The sequence below is a fragment of the Labeo rohita genome, chromosome 17 (genome assembly GCF_022985175.1).
Source record: "Labeo rohita strain BAU-BD-2019 chromosome 17, IGBB_LRoh.1.0, whole genome shotgun sequence".
In the NCBI taxonomy this organism is placed as follows: Eukaryota; Metazoa; Chordata; class Actinopteri; order Cypriniformes; family Cyprinidae; genus Labeo; species Labeo rohita.
Window position 1 is genome coordinate 4,992,595 of NC_066885.1, and position 26,048 is coordinate 5,018,642.

The 26,048-nt window shown below is 37.3% G+C and overlaps 3 protein-coding genes across 4 annotated transcripts in view; 2 read left to right on the plus strand and 1 right to left on the minus strand.

Moving 5' to 3' along the window:
* syne1b (spectrin repeat containing, nuclear envelope 1b) overlaps positions 1–1,903 on the minus strand; it is a 121,111-nt gene extending 119,208 nt beyond the window's left edge. Inside the window, exons 1-2 of the mRNA XM_051133948.1 lie at positions 1,841–1,903; positions 658–977 (exon numbers count right to left, since the gene is read on the minus strand). Of these exons, the coding sequence (XP_050989905.1) occupies positions 658–724 (67 nt within the window). The 5' untranslated portion in view covers positions 725–977; positions 1,841–1,903. The remainder of the gene's footprint in view (positions 1–657; positions 978–1,840) is intronic.
* Positions 1,904–3,643: 1,740 nt separating this feature from the next.
* myct1b (myc target 1b) lies at positions 3,644–5,292 on the plus strand. Its single transcript, XM_051132660.1, has 2 exons — positions 3,644–3,789; positions 4,119–5,292. The coding sequence occupies exons 1-2, from the start codon at positions 3,717–3,719 to the stop codon at positions 4,634–4,636; spliced, it is 591 nt and encodes a 196-aa protein (XP_050988617.1). The 5' UTR covers positions 3,644–3,716; the 3' UTR covers positions 4,637–5,292.
* A 4,472-nt stretch (positions 5,293–9,764) lies between these two features.
* tulp4b (TUB like protein 4b) lies at positions 9,765–25,765 on the plus strand. 2 transcript variants are annotated; one of them, XM_051133034.1, is made up of 16 exons: positions 9,765–9,817; positions 10,640–10,945; positions 12,475–12,744; positions 13,949–14,077; positions 14,989–15,150; positions 15,303–15,483; positions 15,611–15,718; positions 15,968–16,134; positions 17,589–17,813; positions 17,895–18,129; positions 18,240–18,402; positions 18,576–18,714; positions 18,972–19,065; positions 19,164–19,307; positions 19,402–22,916; positions 24,039–25,765. In XM_051133034.1, exons 2-16 carry the CDS (start codon positions 10,925–10,927, stop codon positions 24,153–24,155), a joined length of 5,670 nt encoding a protein of 1,889 aa, XP_050988991.1. In that variant the 5' UTR covers positions 9,765–9,817; positions 10,640–10,924; the 3' UTR covers positions 24,156–25,765. The 2 variants fall into 2 exon arrangements, with proteins under 2 accessions (XP_050988991.1, XP_050988993.1); XM_051133036.1 differs by having other exon boundaries at positions 18,240–18,384.
* Positions 25,766–26,048: the final 283 nt, after the last annotated feature.

The following is a 26,048-nucleotide window of genomic DNA, read 5'->3' on the forward strand; positions in this document are numbered from 1 at the left end:
CACAAGTGTTAGAAAAGGGCCTTTGTCAAGGACAACTTCCTGTAAGAAAAAACAATGATGACCTTCACAGACTAAACTATTTTAAACACAAATCTAATCTGCAGATTCTTTTATTCATTTTCACCGTTACCAGGGCAGTACAGCTATTTGTATGCTATTTTAACTAAATGACTAATTTGTTTCAGCACCCAGGCAGACAAAATTAGGTCCAAAAATGTGCAGAAAGCATCACGACACAAATAGATGCTGTTAAAAGGGGAGAAAAACAACTTGTCCTCAAGCACTGCAGCACACAACCTGTCAATTCGAACCATCAGCTGATAAACAAAAGCATCCATAAGCCATCATAATGAAAGTACATGATTCCCTCGGGACATTTCTGTGTTTGCAACACCATAAGAGTAACATGAGCTGCACATGATGTAAACATTAGTTTAAAGATAAATGGACAGACACGCACAGCCATTATGTAAAGCATCAATATTGATTTCTCAAGTGGGTAAGTTCCTGTTCTGTCAAATATGGTGCATTTGTGCAACAAGAGGCACCTGGCACTAACTCTAGGTGTGAAGGTACTGAATCAGCAAAATTCCTCCTGACTCACAGAGCCAGAGGACGGTTCTGTAAGGTAAAGAACGGAAATACAGCATCACCCACCTTGCAGCCTCTGCATCACATTCATAATGTCTTTGCTGGACCGTCCGAACGGGCTGAGGGAAGCCATGGTCCCTCTCTATAGTCCTGCGCTCTTCTGATACCGGTTTACTCATGCAGTCGGCACAGCAGATAGCAGATACTGCACTACTTTCTTAGGGGGCATCCCCATCTGCCCCTCCTACAACTCTCTCTTCCTCTTGCTGCCTCTCTCTCTCTCTCTCACTCTGATGCAGAAACTCCAGGAACTTGATGTGGCCCAATCAAAAAGCAGGTTTCATATAGGTGCTCGCCCAAGCAGTCGACCAACCAGAAGTCCTCTTCTATGTAGAGTCAGCGAACCGAGAAGGAAAAGTAACAGCATGGGTGTCAGACAGTATACAAAATATTTTAAGAGGTAGCATATAAACAAACAGGCTTAACTTAGCCAGATTTAGTCATTCATTATGACTAAATAAATATGGTTGCACAAACAAAATCAGTTTTATCATCTTTAGTGCCTTAACTTTAACTAATTTGAGATTTGGTTACAACACTATTTACAACACTGCCACAGAAGAAATAAAGTCATACAGACATGAGGGTGAATAAATGATGAATATTAGGAATGAGAATTTGTTTATGAATAATACTGAGACATAAACAAAAATAATTTTTAAAGGACAACCTAAATAGAAAACGGCAAATTTTCACTTTTTACAGTTTAGTAAAGATCAATACGTTTCTATGTACTGTATGCACACTGTAGTCATGCTGAACATACATGTTTGCACACAGACCAAGCCTTTTTTACGTTACTATTGCTATTATTTCTTTCTTTCTTTTTTTCAGTCTTAGAATTATAATTTATGAACTTACTGACTGATTATTATTATATGGAACAAAACTTCAGTTATAAGAGCTCATTCATAATTAAAGAAGTCCTTACCCACCTGGGATAACATTTCATCTTCATTGTGCATTGCACATGAAATGCATGAACGATTTTCATGTATATTAATCAGCTAAAGTTATGCACGCCACGTAACTAAGTGAAGACAACAGAAACTCAGCAACAAGATGTATATCTACAGTCAAAAGCATGCAAACAAATTCCTACTGCGCAAATTTCCAGGAAAACTAGCCCTGATTTATCAGAATATGTTTTTTCGTTTGTACAGATGTTCATCTGTAGAGCGTTTGTTACCGTGAACAGATGACGCTTCCCTTCTCTTGTGTCTCATGTGATGATGGTGAAGGTCTGTTAGACGGGTTGCTATGGAAACCTTTAAACAATGTTTAAAGGCCGTGTTACTTCATGTGATCTTTACCGCCACCTAACGGTGATAAAAGAGAACATTATAAGGGGGCGTTTACACCATGGCTTACACAGGGCGCGTTCATGTATTCTAAACACTACAGAGCGCAAGGCAATGAAACAAAAAAAAAACGCAGTTTATAGATAGAACGATTGAACGATAGAACGACAGATAGAACGATAGACAGATAGACAGATAGATAGATAAAATAATCGAACGATAGATAGAATCATTAATAGAACAATTGATAGATGGAACGATAGATAGATAGAACGACTGATAGAATGATATGTAGATAGAATGGTCGAACGATAGATATAGAACTATAAATGTAATGATTGATAGACAAGACGATTGAATGACAGACAGACAGACAGACAGACAGATAGATAGATAGATAGATAGATAGATAGATAGATAGGTATATAAAACGATTGAATGATAGAGAGATATCATTACTAGAACAATTGATGGAACGATAGATAGATATATAGAGAGACAGACAGAATCATTAATAGAACAATTGATAGATGGAACGATAGATAGAACGACTGATAGAATCAATATAACAATTGATAGACTGAACGATAGAACGACAGATAGAATGACTGATAGATAGATAGATAGATAGATAGATAGATAGATAGATAGATAGATCAATATAACAATTGATAGATTGCACGATAGACAGAACGACAGATAGAACGATCGAACGATAGATAGAATGATTGATAGACAAAACGATTGAACGATAGATAGATATATAGATAGAATGATCGAACGATAGATATAATGACTGATAAATAGAACGATAGATAGAATGCTTGATAGACAAAACGACAGATAGATAGATAGATAGGATAGATAGATAGATAGATAGACAGACAGACAGACAGACAAAACAGTTGAACGAAACAATTGAACGATAGATAGATCGATAGATACTGAAGTTCTTAACTGTGTCATTACCACCCATTATCTACTGTACATCACGGGCTACATAGTTCAATAATGACATCTGCTGGCCATTTCTGTTTTTGTAATAAAGTCAGAGCATGGATGTCCTCCTATTGTTTTAGAACAGCATTGTCCTTCACTCAAATATTTGCAAGACCCAGTACACCAGAAGGTTTCAGTGCCTGGGAATTCTGTTGAATTCTGACAGTGCATATCCTCTCCCTGTTTTTTTCTGAGAAGAAATGCATTTTAGGCACTTTCAGTTATATTATCTTAAGGTGGGTATCTCTGTTCACAAAACATAGTGATATGCCAGAAGGTACAGATACTAGTAAGGAAATCCTCTCTGACAACTGAGAACTTATCACTAAGGCGTTTTCATTTTCTTATGGGAACTCTGTCAAATCAAAACTAAATTGAGATTTATTGTTCAATTTTATCCAACCCAAGTAGTTGCTTTTATCTTCACTCAATCTTAAAACAAATCTTAAGCAAAAGAAGAAAACGTTAAGTGCTAAAAGGTCTAAAAAAAAAGGTGTAAGTTGGTCTATTATAATATAATGGGGTGAAGAAGCCATTGTATTGTATCCATTGAAATGAAGGAAATGATGCAAGAGGAAACAGCCCTGTTCCTCTGGATTTCTGTCCTGAACAGATAAGCCTAGCACTTGCTAATTATATGAGTAAAGAGGCAGGAAGAATGACGACAAAGTTTCCCTTCATGCAAACAAAAAAGTGCCATATTCCCTGAGAAATACAGTGAACAGTTCCTGTGGGCTTGGAGGGAGAGTTTGGCTGCATGTTGATATGCTTCTGCTAACTACTATGGCTTCAAATGGAACAAATGCGATTTGGGAAATACTTCAACCTATTGATTTTGGTAAGAATTGGGGTGCATTTGGTTTACTGTGTTGCTTGTGTTGGCTCAATGTAAATTTCTTTGCAGTTATAAATATATGATGATTTTTTTGTTTTTATTTATTATTATTAACCCAGCCTTGTTACTTTGTTCTACATGTAGATTATATAAAGTTATGCATGCATTATTCGTGCATGCATGCAAAAAAGGTATAGAAACATCTTTAATTTTAAAATTTGTTAGTGAATTTCACAAATTATTATAAATATGTATTTTTTAATTTTTAAATATGTATTTTTTTTTCCTGGTGTGTGTTATATTTCTCAAAATTCAATAACCTTTCCATCCAGAGGAGCTCATCCTGGCGTTCTGCTTGTCGATATTAATTGGTCTACTTATCGGGATCTTGATCTTCCTCCTCCTTACGTGGATGTCAAGACGGAGAGCTTCAGTCAGGATTACCAGACGTCAAAACCAGTCGTCAGAATCCAAGAGCTCACGTAACCAGCACTGCCACCTCAGACACTACAAGAGTCATGGCTTCGACAAGAACAGTGAATATGCGGGAAGAACAGTTTTGAATCTTCACAGACAGACTTCCGTAGACCCCAATGAAATATTGGGTAGAAGCCCCAGCTTTCAGAACTCCACTTTTCGACCACCACCAAAAAAGACTAACAAGACTGCTGATGAAACAGAGGATGATAACCAAGCTGCATTACTTCCTAACATCACAGATCCATTTAGTGCAGAACCAGCAGAGTCTTTCTGGCTGGGGAAGGGCAGTCTAAGAGGTTTCCTACCCAGACAGACTCCACCACCTGCATATGACAGTGTCATTCACATCTTTCAAGAGACTTGTACTTGACTGCACTGTGATAAGAGACAAAGGACTTGCAAAGGATTGTATATAAATCCCAAAACACGGACTAAATGTGACAAAAGGGGAAAAAAATAAACAGAAGCCTTGTTCTGATTTGACAAGGATCTGATCTATCCTGTACTGACACTCATCTGCATTACTTTCACGGGTAACACATTACAATAAGGTGCTATTAGTTAACGTTAATGCATTAACTAACAATGAGCAATATATTTATTAGTATTTTTTAATCTTTGTTAATATCATGTAATTAAAATACAACTGTTAATTGTTAGTTCATGTCAGCTCGGGTTGATTTTACATTTACATTTACATTTATCCATTCGCCAAACGCTTTTATTAAAAGCGACTTACAAAAGAGCAACAAAGCAATTTTAAGAGTCAACAACAGTCTTAATACACAAAGCCAAGTTTACTATACAAGTAGATTAGGATGTATGAGTTAAATGTTGAAATTAACATGAACGAGATTTACTCTACAATTGCTCTAGAAGTATTTTTATTGTTTGTTTAACTAATGTATTTAATTAATGTTAACAAATTAACTCTTATTGTAAAGTGTAACCCTTTCATGCAGTGGTGCAAAAATGTTGAAGTAAAGCAAAGCACTTATAATAAAAGAAAACTGATCCTGAAAATGATATTTGTGATATATTGCATCATTAGCAACGACTGTCACAAAGTATTTAACAGTTTTGGTCAATGTGGCACATGGTACTTACCATGGTACTTAATGATTGCCGTATGTATATATTACAGTATGTACATGGTACTCCACAATACATTTAAAATATCATGGTAATTTTACGGTAAGTGAAAGAATATTGTATTAACTAAAGTAAACCATACACACTAGGAACAGCAGAAAGTACAGCAGAGGACCTCCTGGGAACCTTTTCAATATGGTATTGTTTCCAGAGATGAAAGTGAAGTATCTCTCCTGAGTCTTGCTGCAGTCTGCCTGGAAAGAACACAGAAGTACTGGTAAAACTCCTTTTCACTAACAGAAAACAACATTTACAACCAGGGTGGGGGTAACACATTACAAGTAATCAGATTAATTTTTTCAAGTAACTAGTAAAGTAATGCATTACTTTTTAATTTAGAAGAAAATATCAGTTTCTTTTTTAGTATCAGTTCCCCATTTATTGACTGACAACTCTCCTGTTCCCATGTTGAGAGAAATCAAAAGTGTGGAGGCATTGTGTGGCTATGTAAACATAATGGTTACTGTAGATCTAGACTAAATGTGATGTATTTACAAATTCAGTGTTCCACAAAGTGAAATGCAAACTCAGAATATGACACATACTAGCAATAATTAAAAATGTTAAAAAATTGCAAATATCCTTTATTTAATCCCAATTTATTAACCAATGTCTTTGCTGCTGATTTTAATGAGCAAAAATTACTTTAAATAAGTATCACATAAATTTTATATTTATTGCTGAATGTGCCAAAATGTTACTTTTTTATTAAAAACAAACAAGCTAAACCAGCCCACTTAAGAAAAAGTAACGCAAAAGTAACGTAATGCATTACTTCCCATAACAAGTAACTAGGTAACACAATTAGTTGTGTTTTTACACCTTTTTTTAGGAAGTAATGCAACATTGTAATTAGTGTTGTCACGGTACCAAAATTTCAGTATTCGGTACCAATACCAGTGAAAATCCACGGTTCTCGGTACCAATTTCGGTACCAAATCAAAACACAAAAACATGAATTGAACAACACACTATTTTTATTTATAACAAACAAAAATAAAACAAAGTTTTGACTTGGAAGCTGGTATTTTGGGCTGAGGTGATGAAGCATTTGCTGAAATCCCCATTTTTCACTGTATAAACTGGCACTTGATCCATACATGTGAATTCAGCAACAGCTCGGTTCAGTTTTCTTGCCTCAGGTGAGTTTTTGTCATACTTCTGCTGCTGAAAAGCATCTGGAACCGTTGTCTGCTTAGGAGTTTGGTTCGTGGTCTTCTTCAGCCTGCAGCTGTAAAAGGAAAATATAATATACTTCAGTAAAACAATGGGCTGAGTCTGACTAAATGAAATATTAGATTGACACCAGCTAAACAGAACTTTATATATAACTTTTCAGTAAATAACAAACCTCAGCTTTTTATAACAAAGTTAGATAAGATTACTTATACTGAGTGTAAGATATCAATGTTACACAGACGGAAACTGTCGTATTAAAAACACTTTACAAAAAGACCCCATTTAACATGACTTAATAAACAAGTGTTACATAGCAATTATTCTCTTAATTTCAAAATGTATTAATTTATTTTAAATTAAAAGTTGTATCTGTTAACATTATTTCACGCACAATGAACAAACATGAACGATCAAATGTTTGTATAAAACAACATTCACACACATTAATTAATGTTCACTCATCAAACTGCGCAAACTATATTTCATAGCCTAGAACTGCTTTTCTGATGGACCGATTTTAAGGCTATAAACATTAACCATACATTTGTTCTCTAACACACATATTTTAGCTACACAGGTCATTTAAAAGCCTCAGGTGTGTAAAAATACCACACTATCATGTCATTTTTTTTTAATAAACGCTATAAGAGCATTAAACACTTAATAAAGAAGTTTATTCTAATTCTCGCGTTAGCATTAGCCGCGCTTATGCTAACGATTAACTAAGCAAATGGCGATGTTTATTTAAGGTATAATTTTTATAACAAAAGCTCTAAATATAAAATTAAATGAAAACTTACCTGCTTGAACTCTTTCATTAAATCTTGGTGTCGGTCTTTGAGGTGTTTTATTAAGTTCGATGTATTTCCTCCTTTTGAGAGAGAACTTCGATGACACCGTTTGCAAATGGGTTTCTGATGATCTATGATGTTGCCCTTGTCATCAGCCGCAAATACAAAATATTTCCACACGTGGCTCCTTCCTCCTTTCTTTACAACAAGCGGATTCAGAGCAGCCGCATCAGCAGCACCACCGGTCGCCGTGTCTCTGTGGTTTTATGAAGAAGACGCAACTGCGCAGTGCGTACTTTTCGCATAGCGCAGTAAGAACCGGGTTGACCGGGTGCTCGGTACCACCGGTACTTAAGAAAACCTGGTACCGTAACATTTAATTTTTTTTAGTACCGACTTGGTACCGAAGTACCGGGTCTTTTGACAACACTAATTGTAATGCATTGCTTTTAAAAAGTAACTTTCCCCAACACTGTTTACAACATATATCAGTACATGAACTGTAAGTAACACAGAAAAAGCTAGGAAATAAAAGTCCCTTTACATAAATTTGTAGTGGTAACATTATCTCATACTTACCGTTAGCTCTGAGGTAAACTGCGATTTGGAAACACTGCAAAAGAGCTCAGTAGCAGGCTAATCGATTCACTTTCAAATAAACGATTTTCTTATTAAATAAGGGTGGGTATAAAAACCAGCCAGTATCAGTAATCCTGGTTAAATAATTAATTAAAATTATTAAATTATTTATAGACAGAGAGCATTGCTAGGTTTTCTGATTTGCTAACAAAAATTGCGGCCGATCTTTTTGTGTTGTTTACAGTCTGTAACAAAGCCTGAACTCCTTGTTTTCTGTTGTAGGGACATTTGGTGCATAATATTACAAAAAAATTACTTACAATACCTTTAAACACAGTTTTATATTTGTACGTAACTGACCGAATCATTTGACTAACTGAATTCGTGCGTTCGAAGACTGACTATAGTTCGAGCCAATAGCCATCGAGCGCGGGCTGTGAAGAAGGATTTCATTGGTTGGGCTACTGCACCGATACGCCCATTTGATTGAACTGATCGGTGTTTGGAGGTTTTAAGCCTGAACAGAACTAAAACTAAATATTTAGACTATCTGTTGTGTTTTTACGCAACGCCTTAATAAAAATGGTGCCCATGATACCCAGAAGTTTAGGAAACAGATGGAAAAAATCTAGCTCTATTGTAATTTGTGGGAAATCTCATGATAATAATCGTGACTGAACTGAAGTACTTGACTGACCAATAGCCAATAGCCAATAGTATGAGCCAATAGCCATCGAGCGTGGGCTGTGAAGAAGGATTTCATTGGTTGGGCTACTGCACCGATACGCCCATTTGATTGAACTGATCGGTGTTTGGAGGTTTTAAGCCTGAACAGAACTAAAACGAAATATTTAGACTATCTGTTGTGTTTTTACGCAACGCCTTAATAAAAAATGGTGCCCATGATGCCCAGAAGTTTAGAAAATAGATGGAAAAAAATCTAGCTCTATAGTAATTTGTGGGAAAACTCATGATAACAATCGTGACTGACTATAGTATGAGCCAATAGCCGTCGAGCGCGGGCTGTGAAGAAGGATTTCATTGGTTGAGCTACTGAACCGACACGCCCATTTAATCGAACGAATCGGTGTTTTGAGCCTGGACAGAACATTAATAAAACTAAATATTTAGACTATTATTGTTATATTATTGTTCTGTTTTTATATGTATATGCTCAGAAGTCTATGAAATTTAAATGGAAAAAATCTCTGTTGTAATTTGTGGGAAAGTCGTGAAAGAGTCGATGTTTGTACGAGTCGTTTGAGTGAACGATTCAATGAATCATTCGCGACGACTGTCGCCACCTTTTGGTGTAAACAGATCATAACCACTGAACAAATTTTTGTGATTTGGGTCTATAGCACATTTTGATTTTGTAAACGGGTTTACTAGAAAATAGATGGGAAAATACTGGCAAAGAGAGGAGTCAGGTTAAAATGATAAAAAAAAAGTTAAAGAGAGATGGCACATCACTTTTGGGGACTGAGATGAAAGACAGCGTTTTGAATTATTGCAACGAATGTTTCTCAGTGAAGCTTTGCATTATTCACAGTTTGCTGCATCTTAATATGTATGGCAAAATAAAAATGAAGACTGGTGATTTATATCAGTCCAGTTTGCCTCTCCACTGCATTCGTTGTATACTATCTGGATGGGGTCGGCAGTCATGTGATCCATAGCACCATTCCGTCAGAGCGCGGGTTGCCTTCGCACGCCGAAAAATCCCTCATTCAGGGATTACTTTGCGCCAAGGCACAGCATCCCACTGCATGACTTTAACGTTCTGTGGGGTAAAATCTCCCATGAGCATCTGGCAACCATTTAGACGCATTGAGAGCGAGTTGACAGAGGTGAGTTTGCTCATAGAAATGAATGCAGAATTTTTATTTTATTACTCGAATTAATTATATTCTTGTTGGCTCACATTGTTCTCGTTTTATTTATTTTGAATGTCACAGTGATAGTCAATGTTGTATACTGGATGGTTGTGTAATTATATCACGAGTGTAGGTGGCAACCCTAGTTGATGGATTTATTCTAAACTGCATCCAGCTTAATTACCTTAATTACCTGACACAATTCTTATATAAGCAGATGTGTGAAACTGAGCTAGTTATGATCCTACAGCCTTATATGATTATTTTTTATATTGGTTTTATTGTATTTTAACAGTGAGATTATGTTTTAAACGAAATTTCGCATATATCACTAAACATGTCAGAAACTGATCGGGGAGAATTAATATTTCTAATGCAAATGAGAATAAATGCAGTTATGAAGTCTTAGGCTGGGTGTCATTAAAATTCAGCCATCATCACATCCCTGTTGCCATGACTCCTGCGAGCTGCCTCATCCTTAGTTGTGCAGATTTTTCCTTTTTTTGCACGTATGCATGCTTTTATGTACGGATGCTTCGATGCATAATTTCTTTTGCGTTATTCTGAGTATAAAGCACGAATCGCAGGGGCTTCAAACGTCCTGTGACGTAATAGGGGACCAATGTCAACTCAAGTGTGGGTGCAGACAGAGAAATGAAATGTCTTTAAATGATTCTGCATGCAGAGCTTGTCTCATCATATGTGGCTTGTTCTTGCTTTTCAATCTGCAGATGATATATGGGTCTTTCGCATATAAATATATACATTTATGTGTTTGTGTTTTTTTTTGCATAGAAATCCTGGACTACTGAAGACTGAAAGCCGGTTTTGTATAATAAGGATAAAGTGCAGTAGGCCTTGACTTTTGATTTAGACGTTATTTACTTTATTTTATTGAATAGAATTAGTAGAGACTGCATTCCTCATAATGTGCAATAGTCACAGACTATAATGGCCTGATATTAGTCACACTCTTTCTTAAGACACATCTGCAGTTAAGCATTCTCAGGTTGTACTGCACATTTTTTGAATAAGCAAGCAAAATGGAGCACTCTTTCAAAGACGGAATTCGGACTAATAATGTCCAGGGACTATGAAGAGGTAGGTGCTTTCAGTAATTACATTTTGCATTGAATTGCCTGATGCACTGAAAAAAAAATGTGACCCTGGACCACAAAACCAGTCATAACGGTCAATAAAAAAAAAAAAAAATAGAATTATACATCAACTTAGAATAAATAAGCTTTCCATTGATGTATGGTATGGCATAACAGAAAAATTGATAATGTGTCACTTAAGACTGGTTTTGTCGTCCAGGGTCACATATATGTTCTTTAATACAGTTGTAGTATGTATTAGAGACAGAAATGTGACAGAAAATGTGAAATAGTTAGTTGTTACATTCTGCAAGTGGCCAACTGACATGTCATATTCCATATAAAACTATTATAAAAAAACTTTTCTAATTCTTTTTTAATTATTATACATTTTTATGCATGTTTTTATGGTATTAATTAAAACACACCATGGAATGCGATGTAAATTGTGAATTGTGAATAAATGTGATTTCTGTGTCACTAGCACCACCAAATTTAATCGCAAAAATAACGAAAATGATTTTTAAACTGGCTGGTAATTTTTAAAATCAAACTGCTGTTGTCTTACATTTCTCTTTGCATGTGGAGTTTGTGTAGAAGACAGTATTTTAAAATCATCTTTACGTGAAATGCAAAACCTTAAAAGCCGTTTTACAATAGTGAAAGAAATGGTGATCAGTTACAGCATTTAAAATATAAATTTTCCACTAAATTTTAACCTAAAATCTTAATACTGGAAAAAAAAAAATCTCATCTCTTCATTTTATTGTAAATTTTATATTATTTACTATTTTATCATTACTTAACAAATATGTAAAGCACTTTGAGTCATCATTGTGTACGAAAAAAAGGTACAAATCATTGACTGGGTGGTACTCTTTTAAAAGGTGCATATTTGTACCTTATTTACCCAAAAAGGGTGCATTTTAGTACCTTAAAAGTACATATTAGTACCTAATGTATACATATTAGTACCTTTTGAGAAGGTACCGCCTCAGTGACAGCTTTTGTATCTTTTTTTTCTGAGAGTGTATAAATAAACTTGTCTGGCCTAAGAAGCCATTTACCAAATGAAATGCACATATTCTAATATGTGACCCTGGACCACAAAACCAGTCTTAAGTAGCACGGGTATATTTGTAGCAATAGCCAAAAATACATTTTATGGGTCAAAATGACTGATTTTTCTTTTATGCCAAAAATCATTAGGATATTAAGTAAAAGTCATGTTCCATAAAGAGATTTTGTACATTTCCTACCATAAATATATCAAAACTTAATTTTTGATTAGTAAGATGCATTGCTAAGAATTTCATTTGAACAACTTTAAAGGCACCCTTAGATTCCAGATCTCATCCTATCGTCCTAACGTTTTTTTACATCAATGGAAAGTGTTTCAGATGATGTATAAATCTCAATTTCAAAAAACTGTCCCTTGTGACTGGTTTTGTGGTCCAGGGTCACATATAGTTCAGTATTAGTTACCATTAAAAATGACAGATTTTACAGATTTATCTCCCTCTACACCTGTAGCCTGGTCAGTCTGTAGGGATGTTGGCTGCGGTGGAGCATGGTCCGGTCCTCTGCAGTGACTCCAACATCCTCTGCCTCTCATGGAAAGGGAGAGTTCCCAAAAGTGAGAAGGAGAAGCCGGTGTGCAGGAGGCGCTACTATGAGGAGGGCTGGCTGGCCACTGGGAACGCCAGGGGTGTTGTGGGCGTGACATTCACGTCTAGTCACTGTAGAAGGGACAGAAATACCCCACAACGAATCAACTTCAATTTACGGGGACATAACAGTGAGGTGGGAGTTTGCGGCTTCTTTGGATTTTTGTTTTGCCAACAACTGCTCCTTTTTGGTTAAATTTTTTTTACAGTAAATAAAATGGCAGCTGTGGTTGCCAGAACTGTACCATAGCAACATTTTTAAGGAGTTTTAAGGAGTTAACTTGAATTAACGGTAAAAAAAAAAAAAAAAATAAAAACAGTAAAAAGTATAATTAAATTATAAAGTGAATTAAAAACTGGAGGTAATGAGAAATCCACATTAGGGCTGCCACAATAAATTGATGCATCATTTTACGGATCGATTCTGGGATTTTTCCGATACATTGCAAGTTTTCTTCGTTTTTAACAGCAAATGGTGCTGTAATCTGGTTTTTAACCACACACACTGTTAAAAACGAAGCTCAGAATCTATTTGAAAGAGAATCGTGATGCATTTGGAAAATCTCAATTGATCGATGATTTCTAAATTTGCGATCCATCAATTTTTTTCCCAGCTCTAATCCTCATGATGAGTCAAAGTTACCTTTTCCACAAGATGAGGTATATACTAATATATGAATGTTCACAGTGCTATACACACAAATACAAAGCACTTATATGTGTAATGCAAATAATGCAATAAACATTAATTTAACAATGTAAGATGTAATGTAACTCTTATTTACATAACTGATAAGAAAAACTAGGAAAGAAATAGAGAAACTAAGAAAGAAATCAGATGTGAGCACAGAAGACTTGTCTGTGTTACACAGAGAATTCTGGGAATGCTGGTTTATGGTTTATTCCTGTAAATTTTAAGATGGCCTCAGTATATTTTACAGTAGATTTTACTGTAAAATTAAATGAAATGTCTCTTTAGAACTGTTACAGTTTTTCACCATATAGTAATTCATGGAATTTGTAGTTTTTACCATCAGAATTTCAGCAATTTTTACAGTGTATGTTTTGATAAATGTGTTTTTAAAAGATTTAACCTTATGTGAGGAATAACTGGGCTAGAAAAGATTAGTGGGCTAGAAAAAGATATTTTATTCAATATTCTAAGTTTAGCAGAAATAACCTGCCAAATACTACTTAATTTTAGTCATTATCTAGTAACTACTGGCCATACACTTTTATTTGGAAAGAATTACTTCATAAATCAGAAGAAAATCTATCCTAGTGTGCACTCTTGCAAAATTCTGCTAGAATTTCATTCCCATGGTGCTGTTCTTGCACAGGTCGTCCTTGTTAGGTGGAATGAACCGTTTCAGAAGCTTGCAACGTGTGACATGGAGGGAGGGATATTTGTTTGGATCCAGTATGAAGGAAGATGGTCTGTAGAGCTGGTGAATGACAGAGGTGCTCAGGTATGTTAGTATTTAATGCTTATTTTTCATCTGTGCTGTCTGTCAATGTATTTTCATGATATGTCAAGATTGATAAACTTACTTATATGTTTTGATTAAAAATGCATTGTCTTACACACACAAAATAACGGCATTAACATTGTACAGTCTAAAATATGAAATAATAGTAAGGAAAAAAAAAAATATATAGAATGGAACATTTAATTGAATTAAAAATATATATAAAAAAATTAAAATTAAATATAAAATATATTTTTTTAAAAAATGTGTTTGTGTTTTTTGTTGAGCATAATATTTGATATACAGTTGAGGTCAAAAGTTTACATCCCCCTTTATTTCAGAATCTGCAAAATGTTAATTATTTTACCAAAATAAGAGGGATCATACAAAATGCATGTTATTTTTTTATTTAGTACTGACCTGAATAAGATTTCAAACAAACATGTTTACATATAGTAAATAATAGTTGAATTTATAAAAATTACCCTGTTCAAAAGTTTACATCCCCTTGATTCTTAATACTATGTTGTTACCTGAATGATCCAAAGCTGTGTTTTTTTGTTTAGTGATAGTTGTTCATGATTCCCTTGTTTGTCCTGAACAGTTAAACTGCCCGCTGTTCTTTAGAAAAATCCTTCAGATCCCACAAATTCTTTAGTTTTCTGGAATTTTGTGTATTTGAACCTTTTCCAACAATGACTGTATGATTTTGAGATCCATCTTTTCACACTGAGGACAACTGAGGGACTCATATGCAATTATTACAGAAGGTTCAAACGCTCGCTGATGTTCCAGAAGGAAAAACAATGTGTCTTTTAATTGAACTTCCCAACTCTAATAGAATCAAGACTATTGAAAGTAGCTATTATTTTAACATGAACTGATTAATAAACTAGTGGTTTTTCTATTAGGTGAGTGACTTCACTTGGTCACATGATGGTACACAGGCCTTAATCGCCTACAGGGATGGTTTTGTCCTGGTGGGCTCAGTGAGCGGTCAGAGACACTGGTCGTCTGAAATTAATTTGGAGAGCCAGATCACCTGTGGAATCTGGACCCCTGATGACCAGCAGGTAAGTCTTTGGTGTGGCCTCATCAAATTGTGGAAAAAGTGCATTTGTTGTCCACAGGTTGTTTGCAAATGATGAAAGGACTTGGACCGAAGACCTTGGACCGATGCCTGAGTTTCCCTAATTTGGTGTTTGCATTCATTTAAACTCCCTAGGTGCTTTTTGGAACAGCAGACGGGCAAGTCATAGTGATGGACTGCCACGGCCGTATGCTCGCCCATGTTCTTCTGCATGAGTCAGATGGCATAGTCAGCATGTCCTGGAACTGCCCGAACTTCCTGGTGGAGGACAGCACTGAGAGCGACACAGACTCTGATGACCCTACTCCAGCTCAAGGTACAGTATATATTTTATATTAAGTCAAATGTATTTGTTTAGTGCTTTTCACAATACCTCAGTGTGTTTTTCCAAGTGTATTCAGCTTTCTAAATGTTATTAACTGTAAACCATGTTTTCTTTCAAGTGCAAAATCTCAAACCACTGCTCACAGTCAGCTTCATATCAGGAGACATTAGTTTGATGAACAACTATGATGATCTTTCACCTAACATTATACGCTCAGGACTGAAAGGTAAAACACTGCAGTTTTTGCAATAAATGAATCACCAAGTACATGTTTTATTACTGACACTGGATTATTATTAACAGAACATTCAAAGTTATTTTTAACGTAATGTGCATCTGTGGCATGCTGTTGATTAAAAAAGGGTTTAGGAACTTCTCGTTCAGTAAAAATAACCCAAAATCATTCATGTTGATCCACTGTGACAGAGCCATACAACATACTGTAATCTGACTGGACAGACTTGTGTTTTTTCAGATGTGGAGGTACAGTGGTGCTCTCAGGGAGACCTGCTGGCAGTGGCCGGGATGGAGAGACACGGCCTGCCTGCTGACTCAGCCTGTGCCTCTTTAATGAGGAACGCCCTTGTCAAGTTTTACAATGTCCAAGGGGAACATATATACACTTTAGAAACTCCAGCCCAAGTGAGCTGTAACCAGTCACCATTTAACAGTTTGAACATATATATATACACTACCAGTCAAAAGTTTTTGAACAGTAAGATTAATGTTTTTTAAAGAAGTCTCTTCTGCTCACCAAGCCTGCATTTGTTTGATCCGAAGTACGGAAAAACACTTACATTTTAAAATATTTTTACCTTTTAAAATAACTGTTTTCTATTTGAATATATTTTAAAATGTAATTTATTCCTGTGATCAAAGATACATTTTCAGCATCATTACTCCAGTCTCCAGTGTCACATGATCCTTTAGAAATCATTCTAATATTCTGATCTGATGTTAAAAAAAATTGTTATTATTATCAATATTTAAATCAGTTGAGTTTTTTTTTTTCAGGATTCTTTGATAAATAGAAAGATCCAAAGATCAGCATTTATCTGAAATAAAAAGCTTTTGTGACATTATACACTATACCATTCAAAAGCTTGGAGTCAGTATATTTCATATTTTTATTTAGCAAGGATGCTTTAAATTGATCAAAAGTGATGATGAAGACATTTATAATGTTACAAAAAATTTTATTTCAGGTAAGTGCTGTTTTTAGCTGAACTTTGTATTCATCATAGAAACCTGAAACAAATTCTACTCAGCTGTTTTCAACATAATAATAAATGTTTTTTGAGCAGCAAATCAGAATATTAGAATAATTTCTGAATGATCATGTGACTGGAGAATTGATGCTAAAAATTCAGCTTTGAAATCACAGGAATAAATTACATTTTAAAATATATTCAAATAAAAAACAGCTATTGTACTGTATTTGTTGTACATTGGATCAAATAAATGCAGGCTTGGTGAGCAGAAGAGACTTCTGTTTTTGAAAGAAATCTCTTCTGCTTATCAAGGTTGCGTTGGACTCAAAAATACAGTAAAAAAACAGTAATGTTGTGAAATATTAAAATAATTATAAGGAACTGTTTGAACTATTTGAATATATTTAAAAAAATAATTCAAGTCTTCAGTGTTACGTGATCCCTCAGAAATCATTCTAATATGGTGATTTGGTGATAAATATTTTTGTGGAAACTGTGACTTTGTTGTCCTTTTTTCAGGATTCTCTGTTGAATAGAAAATTTTTAAAAATAATATTTATTTTGCAACATTATAAATGTTTTACTGACATTTTTAAATGATTAAATGCATCCATGCTGAATAAAGGTACAAATTTCTTTTTTATGTATAAGAAATATTTACTGAGTGCCAAATCAGCATGTTAGAATTATTTCTGAAGGTGAACTGGAGTCAGATTATTTTTAATTACATATTGATATTTGCATCTAGCTTTGTTTTTCCCCTTGCTGTGTCAGAATAGACATGCTTATTTTAAGTTGTCTCACCACATGAGAACCACTGATATAAATGGCATCTTACATTAAATAATAAATAACTATATATAATCTAAAATCTTTTTATTTTAGAGGCCCATCACTACTATTTGCTGGGGTCACAGGGACTCACGGCTGTTTCTGGCTTGTGGTCCAGCCCTGTACGTAGTGCGTGTGGAGCACCGTGTGGCCAGCCTGCAGCTTCTGTGTCAGCAGGGCATTGCCAGTGCTCTTAAAGAGGAGAGAGATGTGGGGAAACTGAACATGCCTTCACTCCTCTGTTCCTATGTTACCACTGCTTTTATTCCAACTATCAAGGTACAAAGGAAGCAAGTGACGTTTTTGATGTATGCTAATGTACGCATTGAACTTAATGCATAATCTTTTTCATTTCACCAGCCACCCATCCCTGATCCGAATAACATCAGAGACTTTGTGAGCTATCCGACAGCAGGGAATGAACGCTTGCACTGCACTATGAAACGTTCAGAGGAGAACCCAGAAGCAGGAGGCCCCTGTTATACCCTCTATTTGGAACACCTGGGAGGTCTGGTGCCTATTCTCAAGGGTCGTCGCATCAGCAAACTGCGACCGGAGTTTGTCATTATGGACCCAAAAATGGATGGTAAAGCAGGTACTGCTATATGCACTGTTGCTGATCATGTGCGCTTTACGTGCAAATGCATTCTTTGTCTTCTTTGTCTTGACAGCTGGTCTTTAATTTGATGTAATCTTGTCTTTCAGATGAGGTCTGTGTAAATGGCATGATCTCCTATATGACAGACAGCTGTAACTGCTCAGACTCAAGCGATATTGAGTTGAGTGATGAGTGGGTTGGACGAAAGTCGCCCAAGCTTTCTAGAGGAAACAGGTCTCCTAAGCTTCCTAGGTACTCTAAACATATAAGGTACTGTTGAATATCATATTCACACAATATTACAGGATACCTGAAACTTTAAAGAAATGTTTGCTCCATCACAACCTTGACAAAAAACAATACACTCAATTTCTCAAAAACGTATATTACAAAACAACTTTTAACTTAATTGCAAGCTAAATTTCATGTGTTTTATTCTCTAGAATTAATATGGAATCAAGAAAGTCTCCCAAACTTCAAACATCTCAAGAAATGTCTAGGTCTCCTAGATTACCAAAGAAGCCTCCAGTTCGGTCTCCGAGTCTTACTCGAAGAGAATTTCCAGTTGATGGCTTTAGTGAGGTACTAAATGTCTTTTTTGCAAGATAATTTTGGCAATAATTTTATATTAGTCTACTTGCCTAGAATTGATATGGAAAGTGTTTATATTTATTGCCTCTGTCTGCTCGATACTGAGTAAAGCATTTGTCACATTTACTGCAGCACGACCGTAGCAGACTCCTCATTTTCTTTAATCTCCTGCTTTGCTGAAGAGAAATGACAGTAACCGACTTTGACCTTGAATATTTGCTATAGCTATCACTTAATTTGCTTTGCAGCATAATTACTTGGCCCAGGTCACCTCTAACATTTGGGGAACAAAGTTTAAGATTGTAGGCCTTGCCACATTTTTGCCAGCTAACTTGGGAGCAGGTATGTTGTCAGGTGTTGTATTTAAATGAACAGTTTCACAATTATTATAAATAATAATTTTTATAATATTTTTTGACAAATGTTGCATGGTGTTCCAGTTATTTATAAAACTAGTTTGCTGCACCTGCAACCTCGTCAGATGACCATCTATTTGCCTGAAGTGCGTAAAATTTCCCTGGACTTCATGAGTCTGCCGGTCTTCAATCCCAATGTGTTCAGTGAAGATGAGGATGATTTACCTGGTAGGAATCAGTAGTTGTACATTTTGTCTCTGTATATCTTAACTAAAACAAGAATGAAATGTAAGAATCTCAAGATTTTCTTGCTTACTTGTAGTTATGGGACCCTCTGGAGTGTCAGCCGACAATCCGCCTTGCACGGTTAATATCCCCATAGCCCCAATTCACAGCCCTGCTCAAGCCATGTCACCTACACAGAGTATAGGCCTAGTCCAGTCTCTTCTAGCCAACCAGAATATTCAGCTTGATGTCCTTACCAATCCCACTGCCACTGCAGCAGCAGCCACTGCAGCAGCAGCTGCTGCAGCCGCAGCAGCAACAGCAGCAGCAGCTAATGCAACAGTATCTGAGCATAGCCAGGACACTGTGACAGCACAGTACACTGTGCCAACCAGATATTCCAACCCTGGACAGGTGATTTTCAGTGGACTGGAAATGAGTAACATCCTAAGTGGAACTCTTCCTCCTCCTCCACATCATCTGCCACCACAACCCCACCAACAACGTCAACAACAACAACAGCAGCAGCAGCAGCAGCAGCAGCAAGACCATCAACAATCAAAACATCAACAGCAATTACAACCACAGCAGCATCATCTGAAATTGCAACATCAGTCACAGCAGCTGCATCAACAGTCACTGCAGCAGCAACACATGCAACATCAGCAGCAACTGCAAACACAACAGCACCAACAACAACTGCAGCAGCAGCATCAACAACTGCAACAGCAGCATCAACAACTGCAACAGCAGCATCAACAACAACTGCAACAGCAGCATCAACAGCAACTGCAACAGCAGCATCAACAACTGCAACAGCAGCATCAACAACTACAGCAGCAGCATCAACAGCAGTTGCAACAACACCAACAGCAACTGCATCAGCAGCAACTGCAACAGCAGCAACTGCAACAGCAGCAACAACAGATTCAGCAGCAAGTTCAGCAGCATCAACAACAACAAATTCATCAACAGCATCAACAACAATTCCAACAGCAGCAGCATCAGTTGCAGCTGCAGCATGAGCAAATGCAGCAGCAACAACAACAGATGCAACAACAGCAGCAACAAATTCGACAGCAAATACAGGAAATGAGACAGCAGCAGCAACAGCTTCAGCAACAACATCAACAAATACAGCTGCAGCATCAACAAATGCAAAGACAGCATCAGCAAATGCAGCAGCAGCTTAAAATGCAAATGTCCCTTCAGCATCCACCTTCAGGGTATGCTACTCTATCCCTGCATCAGTTGCAGCTGATGCCTCAAATTTCTCATCCAGACCAGCCACCGGACAGAGGAGAACAAGTCCTCTCTCTGAAGATTCCCTCCCGACCACAGTCATTCATTGAAACTGACACCCTTGAGGTACAGATGCGCAAAGTAAACCCTCCACCACCTTACCCAGGTACAGTGGTATCTGCTGCAGCTGCTGCTCCCACTACGGCCCCTCCTGGTCTTCTTGTTAGCAATGAGAATGGTACTACACTGTCAGCAGATCCATGTTTAACTAAGGATGAATTCTCTCTTCACCCAATTAGCCTCCAGTACCCAACTCCATTAGGCTACGAAAGAATCACTACTTTTGACAGCAGCGGAAATGTCGAAGAGGTGTGTCGTCCAAGGAGACGCCTTTTAAGGAACCAGAATGCCTACGGGATGCAAGGAATGGGCAGTTCGGCCACATTGAAAGTAACTTCATCTGAGAACAAGAAGGTCCAGTTGCCATACAGCTCAGCAACTCTTAGCCGCCTCTCAGTGCCTAGATATTCCATACCAAGCGGAGATCCACCACCTTATCCTGACACGTCCAACCAAATGAACACAATCAGAAGTCCTACGCAAAGGATTGAGAGCAGTTTGATTCATGCCACTTTGCGTCGAGATCGCAGGGAACCAACCCTGAAGGTTTCTCAAATGGTGGATACAGTGAGGACTCTACCGACTAAATCTAAAATGAGCGGTTCCCTCACACTGTCCTATCAGCCAAGGTTACCCACGGCTTTGTATACGTGCACTCAGTGCAGCAGTAATAGCAGCAGCACTAGTGTAAGTGTCACCGGTGGTGGCACCAACAGCAGTGGAATTGCTGGAGGAACTGTGGTGAGGCAGGACTTCCCACCTGGCAAAGGGGCCCAACACAGCACAATAATTGTGCACTCCAAAAGTGCCTCGCCATTAGCCTCCCAGTCCTCCTATAACCTTCTGAGTCCCATTGACAACAGTAGAGACAGAACTGTCTATGTCAACTCTGCCTTTACGGAAGATGAGACACTAAGTCAGCAGTGCCATCTTGAAAAGTCAGTGCGGCATTTAACACTTGGGGATGTCAATTTGACAGTCAAACGGCCTCCACCTTACCAGTGGGACTCTCCTGCAGCAGAACAACTCTGGATACCTCAAGAGCAGAATTTATTGCCTGGACCTCCAGGACCACCTCATAAGCCTCCCCCATTTTTACTTAGCCAGCCACAGCACTTAGACATGACCCGACTACCTTTTGTAATTTCAACAAAGCCTCCCCCCAGTCCCAGTTCTATGACCCTCCCTTCACCCTATCAGTTATCCCTTTCACCCTTCCCATCAGTTGTAGGGCATGGTGGACCTCAACTACAGCCTTTGCAGAGTCCTGCACAATCGTGTGGTCCCAATGATATGGTAACATCTAGCCCTTTCAGCCAACCAGACCCAACTTTAGTCCTACCCCCAGGTTATCCTGCAAATTTGACCAATCTAAGCTGTTGCACCCTGCCTCCCATGTACCCAGGGGCTAGCTCCTGCAGCAACCTTCAGCTGCATCCAATGAGCTTGCATCCTTGGAGCACATACAGCACTTGTCCTCCCATGCCGGACCATTCTGCCACACTGCCCAGTAAGACCCATCAGGCCTTAGAGAAACCAGTTCTCTCTCCGCCTCCACCACCTCCTCCTCCCCCACCACCTCCTCCTCCGCCTCCTCTCCCTCCTCCTCCTCCACCGGTCGAACTTTTGAACCATCAGAGCACTTCCGAGGTGGTCACAGAATCTGGGGAGAGCTTTCAGGATCAGTCCTCTCTCAACGAGAGTCCACAAGGAGCAGAGAGGTTCAGCAAGAAGGGACGTAAGAGGCTTGATAGCAGAGCAGAAGAGGCCAATATGTCTGGCGTCTCTGAAGGCAAATCCAAAAAAGAGAGTCGCACACTCTCTGACTTCAATTCTCTGATCTCCAGCCCAAGACTTGGCAGCAGGGAAAAGAAGAAACCTAAAGGGCAGAAAGAGCCATTGAACAAGGCCAAGAAACTGAGTAGGACCTCCAATGAGTTCCAGGACAGCTCTGAGAGTGAGCCTGAGCTCTTCATCAGTGGTGACGAGTTGATGAACCAAAGCCAGAGCAGCAAGAAAGGATGGAAGAGCAAACGCAATCTGCGTACAGCAAGCGAACTTGAGGAAATTAAGTGCCGTAAAGCTAACGAGAGAGAGGATCGCAGTCTTGGCAGCCAAGGCTTTGTCTATGTCATGGCCAACAAGCAGCCATTGTGGAACGAAGCCACCCAGGTTTACCAGCTTGACTTTGGAGGACGGGTGACACAGGAGTCAGCCAAAAACTTTCAGATTGAGCTTGATGGACGCCAGGTAAGTGATTTTTATTGTATAGGAAAAAACATTATTTTTGCAATTCTATTTGGTGACACTTGGGGCAAAGAAATTATATACTTCAAGGCTGGGCAACTTCAGTCCTGGAGGTCCAACCCTAATCAAACACACCTGCCTGTAGCTTACTAGTGATCTTGAACAAAGCCACCGGACGTTAAGCCTGCAACCTTTAGCCAAAGAAGCGTAACGGCTAAAGCTGATGCTGCACCACAGGGAAGAAGACCAGACGCCATTTTTTAATGGATGTTGGCTAATCTTCAACATGTTTTACACTAAACAATAGTTTTGGATTTAACTATTTTTAGACCCTGTTGAAAAATCCAGCATATGCTGGTTAGGTATGTTTTGAAGCATGGCTGCTGGTTTGATCTGGTACCTAACCAGCATGTGATGGATTTTTCAACAGGGAACCTTACACCGAAAAAATGTTGTTTTATAAGAGAAGTCATGGACTTTTTGCGACAGGTGGGATTCAGCTTATGGCACTTCCCATTCATTCCTATGGTATCCGTAAACGGTGAGTGAGTGTCGCACAACTCAAATTCAGTGACGTCAAGGCTGTAATGTGATTGGTTATCAAGGCACACGTGATCCAAGTTGACGTTATGCTTTCACCAATAGTAAGTAATACAGACCCTCTCATCTCCCAATAGTAAGACAATCTCTGTCTTGAAGATTAGCTTGTTCAGGTGTATTTAACTAGGGCTGGAGCTAAACTCTGCAGTACAATGGTCCTCTAGGATCGAAGTTGCCCAGCCCTGATATACTTAACCTTTAACCCTGATAGCATACGTGCATCACAGATTTTTTAGAGTGCTTGCTCATCTGCAAAATGTCTATAGGATGTTTCCTATCAGATGTCAAAAAGACGTCTGTTAGATGTCTTTAAAATGTTTTGGAATGTATGTAAAACTGACATCTTACGGCGTCTGGCGTTTGTACACAGCAGATGTTTTCCAGATCAAGTGATCTTTAACAGACATCTTACAGAAGTACATGTGCTATCTGGGAACTAACATGCTCCATACATAATAATGAACAGCTTTGAGTAAAAAGCATGCAACCGTTACGCTGCATCTAACCCATAATTCTCTATTACAGGTAATGCAGTTTGGCAGAATCGATGGAAATGCATATATCCTGGATTTTCAGTATCCATTCTCAGCGGTACAGGCATTTGCTGTGGCCTTGGCCAATGTAACTCAGAGACTTAAATAGAAAAACCTCTCCAGCAATCTTGTCCTTGAGAACAGATGGACTGAAAAAGAGTTTATTGTTATTTGCAGATTGTGAGAAATATTGCATTCTCTGCTGCCATAACGTCTGTGCAATGCCGGTTAGTAGCCGAGAGATCTGGTCACTCTCAGGCAGAGCGTACACAAGACATAGACAGATGGTGCAACAATAGATTTAGTGCTTTAAAGTACCTTTTTGTTAACAGAGGTACAAGCTGATTTAAGGTTCCACCTGAAAGGTGGTACACATCTGAAAAAGAGTTAATATTTGTGTATTGATGGAATATTATTTTATTTATGAATTCACTTTTATTGATTTTTTTTCCATGTATTTCATTAGTATAATGGTGTGATTTAAATATAATGGTAATTGCTAAAATCTGAGATGGATGTTAGACTGTGGGCTTTGTTTATTTTTTCCCTTGATCTCCTTTTATGTTTGTACCTGAGATTTATGTGCCAAATTTAGATTTCCTATGTACAATCATTGTAAAGTGACAGACTTTGATTATTTTTTGTGGTCAGTAACCAATGAAAATCTAGAGAGGAAAAAAACAATTTATGTTTGAATGTTTTCATCCCATGACTCACTTCCATGAAGTGAAACAGAGATAATATATTCAAGTTCTAGTCATAGTTTCCCAATTGTGCCACTATAATGAATGCATTTTTATGGTTTAAAAATCAATTTAACTTTTTCTTCACAAAATGTCTTATGTTATATTGCATCATTTGCACACTGTGTTATTGCAGTATCTCAGTAATGTCCTTTTTGAATGAATATTTGCTTTTTAATGTTAACAGTAACAGAAAAGTTTGAAAATTTTTTAATTACTTTCAAATATATTATATTGTCATTGTCATGTAAGTGACATGACAGAAAAGTGCTGTAGTTAGATGTACCTAAAAAATGTACTCATATCGTCCATGACACTTTAGCACGAACTATATAGTATGCATTAATTTAGCCAAAAATGTCTTATATCACTATATGAATCAAACACACTGTATATTATGCAATGAATGGAATTTAAATGAAATCGAAAGCTGATGTGTAGTTTTTCCTCATTCCTAAGTTAAATAGTCAACCCAAATTGCTTAGTTTGATTTATATAAAGGGACATCTTTTATTATATTTAATAATTGGTTTTAAATATTTAATGTATTAATATTTAATATTCTGCATTGATATTTAATTGTTCTTATGGCAGATCAGCTAACTGATTTATTTGTTGTTGCTTTCTTTCTGATGTTTTCCAGTAATTTCATCAATTTTAATCACATTTTTGTTGTAAGCCAAACAGTGGTTCAGAGTGGGGTAGTGTTGATATGGTTGACGTTTTAAGCACTTCTTGATTATTCTTGATGTTGTATGCTTTGATGATTTGCAGTTGCAGTTATTTCTAGCCACTTTGTACTGGGATCTTCAGGCCCAGATAAAATTATGTGGAATGTGAGGCTTTAACTGTGCTTTATTGCTTAATTATATGTACATTTACAAAATGTAATTCAAGGGTGTCTTGGAAAAGCGTTAGAATGTGTGTGCAGAGTAGGCTTAAAGTCACTAAATAAAATCAAACTAGTTTGATGAAACCTGTGTTGATTATTGATTTTGTTTGTGAAGTCATTTAAGTCTCATTATGCAAGTATGAAAAGCATTTGTATTCACACTTAATTGAGAATTCACATTGAATATATTAGTATATAATTCACACCTGCTTTAGTTTTGATTAACTACCAACCAATTCAAAGTTAACTAGTTTTTTTCCCCTTCAGTGTCTTGTGAGCACCACCTAGAAGCAAAGTCAACACAACCAGTGAGCAAATCACAGGTTTGAAAAGAAGTACAACTGGATTAACATACTTTTTGACTCAG